The sequence below is a fragment of the Toxorhynchites rutilus genome, chromosome 2, assembly GCF_029784135.1.
Source record: "Toxorhynchites rutilus septentrionalis strain SRP chromosome 2, ASM2978413v1, whole genome shotgun sequence".
Classification (NCBI taxonomy): Eukaryota; Metazoa; Arthropoda; class Insecta; order Diptera; family Culicidae; genus Toxorhynchites; species Toxorhynchites rutilus.
Genome location: NC_073745.1, coordinates 162488973 through 162502617, shown reverse-complemented (window position 1 = coordinate 162502617; position 13645 = coordinate 162488973). Strand labels below are relative to the sequence as shown.

Sequence of the window (13645 nt, the reverse complement as noted above, 5' to 3'; positions counted from 1 at the left end):
ATACAATATTACAATTAGGTGGTATTGTATTACATTTTGTTTGATTTTTTTTCTTAATCTCGTTACATGACAATTGATTTTTACCCGCTTATCACTCAAACGAAAGATTTTCCGATTGTAATGCTACTGAATTCACGAGTAGACAGAATTCACTAAAGATACTTCAAACCTTTTTCTATTCCAGCGAAAAACATGAAATTTAAGAACGAAACGCGGTTTCGATATTCGTTTTTTCCTTCTTATCTTGTGATGCATCTTTACACGATGTGCATGCTCACGAGCGCCTTCCACGGTAAGGTAATCATATTGGTAGTGCGAAAGAGATGGTGTAATTCAGCAGAGAACGCCGTGCAAGCATTCTGTTGTGCAATGCCTGGCTAAATCCTTCTGATGCAAGGTCTATTTGGGCCATATAGTACGAGGGTAAACACGGAGAGCATATCTCTTCTCTTGGAAACGACAAAGTCTGAAACGTCGGACACAGCATGAGCATACTCACACCTCAAATCAAATGCAAAACAGATTCCAGTCGACAGCGATGAGCGATACAAAGCACACAAAAAAACGAAAACCACCGAAAGAGAAACATAGGAAACCAGAGAGAGAGCGAGAGCGAGAGTGATAGGACTTCGATGAATGAGACATAAAAACGTAGTAGTCATTTCACAGAGTCACACCTCAAAAGGTAATTCAAGCAGGGGGGTGTGAACAACTCATTCCATATGTATCTGCCATTGGACAGAATAAACAAACTCAAACCAGCTTCCAAGTTGCTAAGCAACGCCCCCTTTTCGGCGAGCTATTATCGCTCTTCTTCTCTTTCTTCCTAAGACCGGAGAAAGCAATCGCGCGCTTCAGCAAACACCATGGCGTTCATGGAAAATATCGTCAGTCTTGTTTCATGTATTGTTCGCGTCGGGTGTGTGATACGCGTGGCTGTCGATCTCCTCTTTGCTGACAAATTCACGTGCACTTCTTCTAGGTGACCTGTGCGTGTGTGTGTGTGTGTGTTGAGTGGTGAGGTTTATCCCAAGTGGGTTTTCGTGCGCCCGTTACATACTGCTACTGCGCGATTGGTTGCGACTGCTGCTGCGATAGCAGTGCTGATGTGCGGCGGATAGTGGAAGCTATTTATCTATGCTCTGCCAGGAATAAAGTGGTTGACTTTGGCAATTGCGTTCCAGCAGCGAGAAAAGTTTTTCGGTATTTTTATAAAACCAAATGGTGGTGTGTTCATCGAATTTTTGTTTTGAATGAAGATCGATCACTGTTGGATAACATAGTGCGTAGTAGTGCGAATGTTCCTGTTTCTGTCGTTGTATGCAAAGAGTTGGAACAATCAGTCCGACTAGAAAGGACGCGAGGATCTTGGATATAATTTTCCGGAAAAAAAGCATGGAACTGATATAGACGACGATTTATTGGCAGCGCGGGTGATAATAATTGCAGTTCCGGAAAACATAAAGTAGACAGCGGTGAAGAGAGTTGACCTCCTACCTTCCATCGACAACCAGTGACAAGATACGCTTCAAAATTTTAACGGAAAACACTAAAGCACCCCCTAGGGCTGTCGCACTGGCGTCCTACTTGGGGGACGGATTTGCGGCAGTGGGTGCCCGGGCACCACCGGCAAAAGATCTGATGGCTTTCGGTTCTGTGCTACAACACAATCAACACAACATAGGTATGTTCTTGTAGGCTTTCAGGGTGCACTACAAATGTTTATTTGAAACGCCCCCTCGATTTCTAACGGTAATTTGTTGGAACGAATGACGAAAAATCTACGATCAATGGAACTTCGTGCAAATATGTAAATAAATCAATTCCGAGTGTGACAGCTTTGGTTTTCTGTTCCATTGCCACTCTGGAGTTGAATTGTTCGCCTCAAAATATGTTTCTTCTTCATTATTCCTGGCTATTTTATTTAAAAGAAGCGCTTAGTTTTTTATAGTTTGTGAATCATTAAATATAAAGGAGGACCTTTTAACATGAGCGCCAATAAATTATAATTTTTAATTAGGAAAATCAAAGGCGAACCAGACCACGAGGCTGAAAGTCTCTAAAATAAAAATAGAAAAAGTTAGGAAAGTGAAAGAAAAACATTCGTGAAATCGCCAGGAATATAGAAATACTGAAATGTGGATAACATTATCAGAAAGAGTACGTTCTTAGCAGATACCGGTAAAACCATATGCCTTTTCGCTCGTATTGGGTAATGAGTTACAATGGAATGGGCTTAAACTGCTATATGAATATCGAATGAAATACACTGTTCCACACCTTAGAATGGTTGGAACTGTTCCGATTAAAGTAGAGTGCAACAGAGTGACACAATGTGACTGAAAATTAGAAGTCGTGTTCTTACTTTGCAAGGAACAGTACTAGCACCGAAGCACTTCTACCTTTCCGGAATACGCATTCACCGTAGAATCCGTTACATTGTATTTTAACAATAAGTAAAACGATCTGCCATAGTTTAGAACAATTTTGTGCTAATATTATGGTCGAAGTCCTAAGTCCTAATTCTGTTCTATCAACGTTTTGTCGCCAATATTCGTCATCTGGATTGGCGCATTGTCATGTAACACATTTAATTTCTCGTCCCTCGGGCCATTACGGACGTCAAATGAGTAATTTATTATCAGTAGCGGGTAGAATCAGCCTTTTACCGGATCAGGAAAATTCATAATAAACATCGTTATTGAGTTGATAACTTCGAAAATCTACTCCAACTGATTCCTCAGTCAAGTTTTATGTCTTTATACCATGAGTACCTTACCCACGACGTGCACCCTTCACCAGGCATCTCCAACCAAGTTTGCTTCCCATACTTCTGCAATTCCTCTGTCATTTTTGATCTGTCCATGCGACAAAAAATCCATGGAATCCCAGATCATCTACGCTCAGATTCTATTCCGCCGATATTTTCGGCAGAATATGGGGGCATAGTTAGATCTGATAAAATGTTCTTTACTGACGGTTCATTCATAAACGGGTCCACTGGCTTTGGCATCTTCAATGAAAATTCCAGTGCCTCTTTCAAACTCAAAGATCCTTGTTCCGTGTATGTCGCTGAACTGGGTGCGATATATTACGCATTAGGGATCATTGAAACATTGCCCATCGACCACTATTTTATTTTTTCAGACAGTCTCAGCTCAATAGAGGCAATCCGCTCAATGAAGGTTGGTAAACGCTCATCTTATTTCCTAACAAGAATAAGACAACTATTGAGTGTTTTGGTCGAAAAATTATTCAAGATTACCTTAGCATGGATTCCCTCTCATTGCTCGATTCCGGGGAATGAGAAAGCGGACTCGCTAGCTAAGGTGGGCGCTTTAGAAGGCACTCTTTTTGAAAGGCAAATTGCTTATAATGAATTTTTCCACATTCCTCGTCAGCACACGCTCGTAAGTTGGCAGCGCATGTGGAGTGGAGATGAGTTCGGTCGTTGGTTAGACACGATTATCCCTAAGGTCTCGACGAGGGCATGGTTCAAGGGATTGAATGTAGGTCGTGATTTCATTCGCGTGATATCTCGGCTTATGTCCAATCACTACAACCTAAACGCGCATCTCTATCGCATTGGGCTCGCAGCAAACAATCTTTGTGATTGTGGCGATGGCTACCACGACATCGAGCATGTTGTCTGGTCGTGTATCCGGTTCCATACTGCTCGCTCTCAGCTCTCTAGAGCACTAAGAGCACAAGGCAGACAATCGGAGATCCCCGTCCGGGATATCTTAGATAGCCGTGATCCTGATCTTCTGCTTCATCTATACCTGTTCCTCAGAAACGCCGATGTCAACGTTTGATGATGTTTCCTTCGTTGTGTCCCCGTTTTATATCCCTCCTATCCGATCGATAAACTTTTACTTAGTCGCGGCAATACATACACACACTCTTTACAGATACACGGGCCAAAGGTTGTGCAGTCCACTGATCATTCAACAAGAGCCAAAGGTTGTACCGCTCATGACAACTCTACATGAACTGATGATTGCGCCGGTTAGTGACCATTCTATCCTGAATTCCTCGAGTCGAGAAAGACGCACCACGCTAGATATGAGGTACAGACTAGGGGGGCGTTGCTGATTAATGGTCAGCTGCATCCCAATAGGAAGTATCCCGTGTCGGGCACACGTACAGAGCATTGAAGACAGCAACATCACAATTACGAAAACACTTGTAATACTAACCTCGAGCCAACCGCGAGTAATCGGTTACATATTACTAACATAGATAATAAGAAAAATTGTCAAAGTATTGAACTCCCGGCCCCATGAGGCTAACGCCATATGAGCCTTGATAGAAATATATATTTTGGAAAAAAAAAATCGTTATTGAGTTCTCTATTTTAAAACTATTTGATTTTGAAATCGATATTGGTGGCTGTCATCGATGACTGTGTGTTTTTCTAAACATAAATTTATTTTCAAGAGATGGACTTGTTACCTGAAGTTCTTCTGTCGATGTTTTTTTTTGCGGGCGATCGCCGTTGACTTTTGGATTTTTTTGATTGAAAGACAAGTGCATTTTTTTCCTGCGTTCGGTAATACTAGATTAAGTTGCATTCAATACTTTCGATAATTGTGATTGAATGAACCGATGATCTCCAATATATGTTTGACATCTGATGTAGAGGTCTTATATCCTTGATGAAAAAGTTCGGATTGTGAAATGAATGTTTATGACTGCATTTTTGCTTTGTCATAAATAAAAAAAACGACTGGGTATAACCAAAATTCATCAAATTCAGTTTAGCTAAACCATAGGATGAGTAGTCAACAAATTTGCAAGTACCTGGAGTTTAGAGCTTATCAACAGCCCTTATGTACAATTTGCTATCCAGGGCTGTTTCAGAACTTCCGTAGTCGATGCGATGCCTGTGCAGATCGTGGTGGGAATTAAACAAAGAACTTGGCATTTTTGATTCCACCAAGGCATGTTTATTGGCATAGAAATCCTCATCCAAGTACTATTAAAAAGACGCGAGTAATACTGCGTTGAGACGATTCAACGTGGATACGAAGTGCATTCATATAAAATTTCATTAAAAATTCTCTTGTTATTTATTTTTTATTGTTCTCGAATGGTTGAAAATACTTTATTCAAAGTAATAGCCAGTGGAAGCGGCACATTTTTCCACCTTCCAGAAAATTCATGGATGCCTCGTCGAAAATTACCGTTCCGAATCATATTTTGGACAGCTTCATATTTCGGACACTCTGTAACAATAACTTGAAATGCTTAATGCCCTGATCATATAACTATTAAATTAATATCACAAATGATTCTTTAGAGTAACCCTTTAGTTATTTTGATCCAAACTTTAACAGTATAAAACTGCCTTAGGACCTACTAATATGATAAAGTTTAATTTTCATCTCTAATTGGATATCGCAACTAGAAGTCGACACTGTACATTCGAATACAACATTGAGTGGGATTCAAAAATTCGTTGTTATTTATACTTTGAATGTCAAACGCAACAAATTGAAATTCATTACCACTGACTCGGATATCGTTCCTGGTAGTAAATTTAAGTAAATTTTCGAAAATTAGAGGGCAAATACCAGAGGTCGATGGAACGAGCTCTGCAAGAAATCGCGCTTTATTTTATTCATTGAGACGGTAACAATGGCATATTCAAAATGAATAGAACCAGTTATTGTAGCTGACGATGCCACTTGAAGTAGACTCAGACTTCTGTGTGCTAGGCATTAAAAGTAGATTGGTCCTCATTCCCCCAAAATTAAATTTAATTTTGACATTTTCAATGAGAAAGATGTCATATTCATCAGGTGAAAAAATGAATAAAAAAAATTTGAAGCACAAAAGTTCATCTGCTCATATTCATCGATTGTCTAGATCTGTCATTTAGATTTTCATATATAGGCTACAGGAAGCTCGACTGGGTGGCATAGGAATTGAGGAACACCTGAAAATGTGGAACGAGTAAGAGTTTCAACTGTGCCGTTCCCGAGACGTTTTGTGCGCAAATATTAGGCTGTCAAAAAAGTCCTGCGGTATTTCCGCGAGGTGTCGTTGTAAGCGCGTAGTTCTAGTTGTATTCCTTGTATCGAGTCATACTATAGCTTGTTGGAAAGTTATTTTTGCGCGCTATAATATTGTCCTTGAGAGTGTTTTGTTTGGTTAAGTCGTTCGTGAGTTATAGTGTCGCAAATATGGAGCAAAATAAAGAGAAAATCCGACATATTTTACAGTACTACTATGACAAAGGCAAAAATGCATCTCAAGCTGCCAATAAAATTTGTGCAGTTTATGGACCCGATACAGTTTCCATTTCCACCGCACAACAATGATTTCAACGTTTTCGTTCTGGTGTAGCGCCACGCTCCGGAAGGCTTGTCGTCGAAAATTGCGACAAAATCGCTGAATTAGCCGAGAAAGACCGGCATAGTAGCAGCCGTAGCATCGGTCAAGAGCTGGGGATAAGTCATCAAACCGTTATTAACCATTTGAAGAAGCTAGATGTATGGGTGCCACACACGTTGACGCAAAAAAACATCTTTGACCGTATCGACGCATGTGAATCGCTGCTGAATCGCAACAAAATCGACCCGTTTCTGAAGCGGATGGTGACTGGCGATGAAAAGTGGGTCACTTACGACAACGTGAAGCGCAAACAGTCGTGGTCGAAGCCCGCTGAAGCGGCTCAGACGGTAGTCAAGCCCTCATTAGCGGCCAGGAAGGTTCTGCTGTGTGTTTGGTGGGATTGTCAAGGAATAATCTATTATGAGCTGCTTCCCTATGGCCAAACGCTCAATTCGGACCTGTACTGCCAACAACTGGACCGCTTGAAGGTAGCACTCATGAAGAAGAGGCCATCTTTGATAAACAGAGGCCGCATTATCTTCCATCAGGACAACGCCAGGCCACACACTTCTTTGGTGTCGCGCCAGAAGCTCCGGGAGCTCGGATGGGAGGTTCTTTTGCATCCGCCGTATAGTCCGGACCTTGCACCAAGTGACTACCACCTGTTTTTGTCCATGGCGAACGAGCTAGGTCAGAAGTTAGCCACAAAAGAGGCCTGTAAAAATTGACTATCCGAGTTTTTTGCCAATAAGGAAGCGAGCTTCTATAACAGGGGTATTATGAAGTTGGCATCTCGTTGGGAACAAGACATCGAACAAAACGGCGCATATTTGACTTAAAACAGATGATTGTAACTAATTTTATGAACAAATGAAAATTCAAAAAAAAATACCGCAGGACTTTTTTGACAGCCTAATATGTTGTTGCTTCGCTTTGGTTTAAAGTTCTATCTTTACAAAAAACATATCAACTCAATAGTCAAATGGAAATGGAATATCTGCACTTGTTCCTCGGTATAGAAAGCACTGGGAAATAGTAACAGAAATGCCCAGAGCAAATGTAAGGGAATATGGATATGCTTTCAATTTCTATCAATTTAAACCAGAGGTTTTCAAACAGTGCTCCGTGGAACACTTGATACTCCGCAAAGCTATCACAAGTGCTAGGCATATAGAAAGAGCAAATATACCGTGTTCACTCTGGGTCATCTGGGTCATTTGTCGTGTAACTGCGATGCGCTACTGAAATAGAGCTGTTCCCAGCTGTTAACGCAAACAGGATTTGTGTCAGTTTTCCTCGATAACTTTGAACATGTAATTTGCAGAATTTGTTGGATAGTTATCATCGAAGAAATGGCTTCGGTGGAACAACCTTTTTCGACACAGAAATGTAAAGTTTTCAAAAAATACATTTTTTAAATTAAAAAAGTGAATGCTCCGTCAAATAAAAAAATATATAAAAAGGTTATAAAAAGTGCTCCGCTGAGATGAAGATCTGAAAACCCCTGATTCAAACCATTACGAATTAAGGAATCGTAATGTATAACATACCGATTCCTAGATAATTTCCAATCCGATTGGTATGCAAATCTTCAACATCTGATTGAAACAAAAATAATTACTAAAGTTAAAACTATTTCAATAAAACGTGACATGTTTTCTGATTTGACTCCCTTACTGAAACCTTACCCTTACAGAACTAGTTGATTCAAGTAAAACAAAGAGACTAAATTTCTAAAAACTGTGTATACTTTTACGTTACTGCGTTGGAGTACATTAAAAAAATGAAATATACTAGTTCTCCTACTATTTTTGCATCGAAAACAATATGATAATTGGGTAATATGGCATCAATTCATAAATTCCTGAAGGTTATGGCATGGTTTAATGAATAGGGGCTTCAGATTCTGGACTAGTCAGCTTGTTTACCAAATCAACACCCTGTCAGGAACTTATGAGGAGTGATCGGTCGAATAGTAGATGCAGCTTATAAGCAGTATGAGTGATTTGAAGAGCTTAAATGAGCAGTATCCTCTGCATAGAACGAGATACACACTACAACATGGTGCAGCTTGGTCGAAACCATCCCGAATGGGTTAGTTGCACTGATTGAGAACTAAAGATGACCTACGAATTAGAAACATATCGTAATTCATGTTAAATTGGCGATAATTTTGTAAAGGAGTGAGAGTTTTTCCATCTGGTTATATAGTTAAGAAACATTGGAATTTTAGTTTTTTTTTTAATGTTTTGCGTCTGAATACAACAATAAAGTTGAAATGGCCAGTCTTATAAATGGAGATAGTTATTGTATTCTACACTATATACTTCAATTCAACCGACTTCTTGCATATCTCTGGAAACTCAGAAAAATAAAGTGGTTCTATAGTTGTGAAACGCAGTGTATTCTCATCCGTTTACATATAATTTCATGTGAATAAATCCATCTATAGATCTCCCTAATGTAAACGCGCCATTAGAGATTCATTCCACTGTCGTTTTACAGCTTTTGCGGAGAGTAGCCTGGTTTCTTTGATAATGTTTGCATGCAGTGGTGGCTGATTTTTAACAATAGCTTATGCAGAATGATTTCAGAACACAGCGATTACACGAAAGAAAGATCTATCGAAAAAATAACTCTGATATTGCTCAAATCTCGGTATACCTCTGTATATCCTTTTAGATAACTATTAGACACAACTTTTTCTTTGGCTCTTGTCCATAATTCAGAATTAGGGTGATAGTTGTGCGATAGTGTACCCTCTGAAAGTTGGCATAACATCAATCTCGGGAACTACACAACCGATTCAGCTGAAATTTTGGATACGTAATAAGTATTCTCTAACGCGCAACGTACTATTTTTTATAATTCAAATATTTTCAGTTCCGGCTATATATGTTTTTCCAATTTTTGAAGCTCGTCACTTAGAATGGTCATACAAAGTCGAAAAACCACTATCCTACGTGATAGGAAATACAATTTTACATGATGATAACAAAGTTTTTGCCAAACCTGTCGTATAGGTTCTGAAATTAATGTTTCGCCAGGTGATAAAAGGAGGTTTCGAAAAAAATTGCGTTTCCATTAAACTTATACTAAATTTTTGATTTCTTCATGATGTCGGAACCGTTCTTCTGAAAGGACCGAAACCATGGACCGGAACAAATAATTATCGAGGGGAGCAATGTCTGGGGAGTACGGCGGGTGAAGTGTAACCTCCCAATCCACTTTTCGTAGACAATTCTTGACAGATTCATGAACATGTGGTCTGGCGTTGTCATACTGTAAAATTATCTTTTCATGTCTATTCTCCGTTTCCAGTTGTTTTTCATCCAGAGCTCAGTTTAAACATATGAATTGTAGACGGTTTCGTTTACCGGTGATATTTTTAGACGATATTGATATTTTGACGTAGGACTACGTCTTTCATTTCTATACCGGGGTGTAAAATCAAAGTTTCGAAAACGAAAGCGTTACGCCGGAGACCGAGATTTTGAGTGTTAATAGCTCTTAAACAACTGAACGAAATGGTATGATAAACACTTCATTCGAAAGATAAAATGTCTACGCGTTCTATACTTGTTACTTTCTGATCCAAAAACTTGTTTCAATAGTCTTAAATTTGCTTTCAAAACAGGCTATTGAAATCACCAATCGGTATATAAGCGAGCGCCGCTCGGAAATCCACTCAGTTCTAATTGAACAGCGATTGGAGCATGTTGTCGCTGTTGTGGTGAAGCTCTTCATTTATCATAAGCGCGGATGAACGGTGTCACCAAGAGCCTGTTTGTGCACCTTAGGCCAGAAGAGAATCCATCAGGAGGAGAGTGATGCCACAAACGGTTCCCCGGGAAGATCTCGAAGCAGCCGCTACACACACACACACACACATACACGCCCGGAATTCTTTCCGTTTGGATGCCATTCAGCATCGAGAAAGATCCGGAAAATAATCTGCCAGTTCCTCTAGGAATTTAAAAATACATTCATGTAAAAGAGTTTATTTGAATGTTTTCTATCCATGTAACACTGTGACCAAATATGTTTCAATCAAGTGCTATTAACAGGTGGTTATCGAGTTAGCATAAACCACTGATGGGCTTCCAGTATCGAGGAAAATGTGGAAATATCCAATCGTTACTGAAAATAATCTGCCAGTTCCTCTGGGAATTTAAAATTACATTCATGTGAAAGAGTTTATTTTAATGTTTTCTATCCATGTACCACTGTGACCAAATACATTTGGTTTTATGATTTTTCAAACAAGCGCAATTAACAGAATAGCTTCTGAAGATTATTCTTCCCCATCATTAGGATATTTCCGTATCCAATATTGTATGCGCCCGCAATCGATTATTGCTCAGTCGCCGAAAGTTCCGAGCTCAGAGAGTTCATTCCCCTCTAGTTTGCCTTCCAAATTGCCATCGTAAACCACGCCTTCTCTCGATTCAATCACACACAATAAGCATACTTAAGCGATATTCTGGTGGTGAGACGCATTCATTTTTCGTGAGGACATCGACAAGACAACATCGTTGCTGAGGGTGCTGGACGGCGAAGGATCGAGATCTGCCCTGAAACGCAAGCAGTTTGTTTGAAACCGTGAGGAGCACAGAGAAGCCGATCCTTCAGGAGAAGAGAAGGTGACCATCGAAGCAGCCGCTGCACACATACATACACGCACGGAATTCTTTCCGTTTGGATGCCATTCAGCATCGAGAAAGATCCGGAAAATAATCTGCCAGTTCCTCTAGGAATTTAAAAATACATTCATGTGAAAGAGTTTATTTGAATATTTTCTATCCATATGACCAAATATGTTTCAATCAAGTGCTATTAACAGGTGGTTATCGAGTTAGCATAAACCACTGGTGGACTTCCAGTATCGAGGAAAATGTGGAAATATCTAATCGTTACTGAATATAATCTGCCAGTTCCTCTGGGAATTTAAAAATACATTCATGTGAAAGAGTTTATTTTAATGTTTTCTATCCATGTAACACTGTGACCAAATATATTTGGTTTTGTGATTTTTCAATCAATCGCAATTAACAGGATAGCTTCTGAAGATTATTCTTCCCCATCAGTAGGATATTTCCGTATCCAATATTGGATGCATAAAACCTTGTGCCTACAACGTAACGCTCTCGTTTTCGAAGTTCCCCAAATATTCATTCATTCAGAATGAATTCAGATTCAACTTCAAACAAATGATCTCTAAATCAACGATAATCCTACGTCACCCTTGCGGTTATACCATAGATATAACCCACTTCCTGTTTTTTGATGATTTTTAACGTGGCTTTTATTATCTTTCAATTGTGTCTCTTGATTCTTTTTCGTGGTCTTCCATGTGCTTTATAATCCAAATCAAAATCATAGCTTCTGAATCGTTTTAATCATGTTGCGTTTTTCCGTTACAAAACTCGACATTTTCAATGCGACAAAAATATTGGTTGTTTACACTCCATCCAAATTAATTGTTCTACGTCCCGAAGCTGAATTAAATTCCTTTCAAATACTTGTTGCCAACTTCAACATAAAGAAAACAGTACCGTAATACTTTTGAATCCAGACGGTTTTTTAATCCGGAAACATTTTCATTATATTCAATATGGTACCAGAATGTTGAATTAATGTGGCTGATAGTTACTATTGTATCAATTGACAAAAAATGTCAAAACAAATATTGTTGTTTTACAATCCCATGTAGGGAATAAAAAACACCTTCGAGAGATGATTTTAAATTCGGACGAATCAAACGTTTACGATGATGTTTTTTTTAAGGAGTGGCATAAGACTATGTTACAAGCCATATAAAGTATGGAGCAAAGATTTCCGATCCGTGAGACCAACTCTCCGGTACATTAAAGAGTACACTAGAAGAACGGGTTAAGGAACGCTATTCATTCACAAAAAACAGATGCAGCAGCATTCTTTTCAACGAAGAAGGCTTAATATGCTCTAAAAACAATAACTAATTTCTCCCTAAGAAATGCTGCTGACAAAATGAGTCCAGAGTCCAAAGAGGCCAAAGTGGAATTCAAATCATGATTAAAAAGGTGTTCGGATTTCAAATCACGCCACAAAAATAAATTTACAAATTTTGAACAAACATATCATGATTTTGTGGAATTCAGAATGTCTTCTAACTCTAAAGGATCGGTCATTTTTCATGCTATGATATGACAATATTTTTAGTAGTTGAAGTTATCATCGTAAGCGCATAAGTGTCCGGATTTTGATGCATAACGGTAACGGGAACATTCGTAACTAATAAAGTGAGATACATATCGTGGTGGAATAGTAGGCAAAGTATACTTGGATTGGAAAAAAATGGCGTCGTAATTAATTGAACTCAACATGAAGTGTAGATGGGAGAAACAAAATAATGTTGATAATACTCACAATTCCATGATGTTTTGAGTAAAAATCCTCATGAAATCTTGCAACTGTTTGTTGACAATTTTATTGTAATTTATTTCCATTATTTTAGTGTAGAGGCATGAGTTTCTGAATTTTTTTCGAGCTCTGAACAAAATACAAATTATATTTTTATGATTATTATTTGTGATTAAACAAATAATAATAAAAATAGGAATTTAAACCTCTATAACCAAAACCCGCCTCTAGACGAGCTCACGGATTTTCATTTCAAATTATTCAGACATTATTTTCAAAGTTCACCCCTTCAGAATATTTTCATCTATCACAGATACACATTTGTTTTATGTTGGCTGCGCTAGGAGTATTTCATATTGAAAGTGGGAAATTCGAGATAAAAGTGGAACGGGTTTTTTTTAGACAAATAAATAATTTGGGTCTTAGAGGGTTAATTAGGAATACAAAAATAATTAAACGAAAAAAATATTCAAAATAAAAAAGTTACAAACGTTTGAAGTGGGCAGGATCCAAGAAAACAGTGCCCGGGCGTAAGCGACTCTAAATAAATCCATTAAATTCTATTTTCAGTAAAGACGACGCCTCGAACAGGTCAAAAACATGTTTTAGCCGAAATGCCAACAGTTTGAAAATAAAAACAAGTTTTTAGTAAGTTTTTCAACATTATTTGAATTTTTTTAAATCGTGAAATTGAAAAAAAATTATTGGTTCATGCGATAGCAATATTTTTCAGAAATATAAGAATAAAACTCGTTTTTTTTTTCCAAGTCGTATGTTCGGTCCTCGAAAACAGTAGCATTTGCGACGAAATGCTGTTTAATTACAGACTGTTTTCCAACATCACACACATCGACACCTAGAGCCTTAAAATCATCTTGGTATCGTTAAAATAATGAAGGTGAGG

At 38.5% G+C, this 13645-nt stretch overlaps 1 protein-coding gene across 3 annotated transcripts in view; it reads left to right on the top strand.

The window, feature by feature from the left end:
* Nucleotides 1-907: 907 nt before the first annotated feature.
* Nucleotides 908-13645, top strand: part of LOC129769661 (LIM/homeobox protein Lhx5) — a 93999-nt gene continuing 81261 nt past the window's right edge. For all 3 annotated transcript variants that reach the window (XM_055772054.1, XM_055772053.1, XM_055772055.1), the window contains exon 1: nt 908-1684. In XM_055772054.1, the coding sequence (XP_055628029.1) occupies nt 1642-1684 (43 nt within the window). In that variant the 5' untranslated portion in view covers nt 908-1641. The remainder of the gene's footprint in view (nt 1685-13645) is intronic.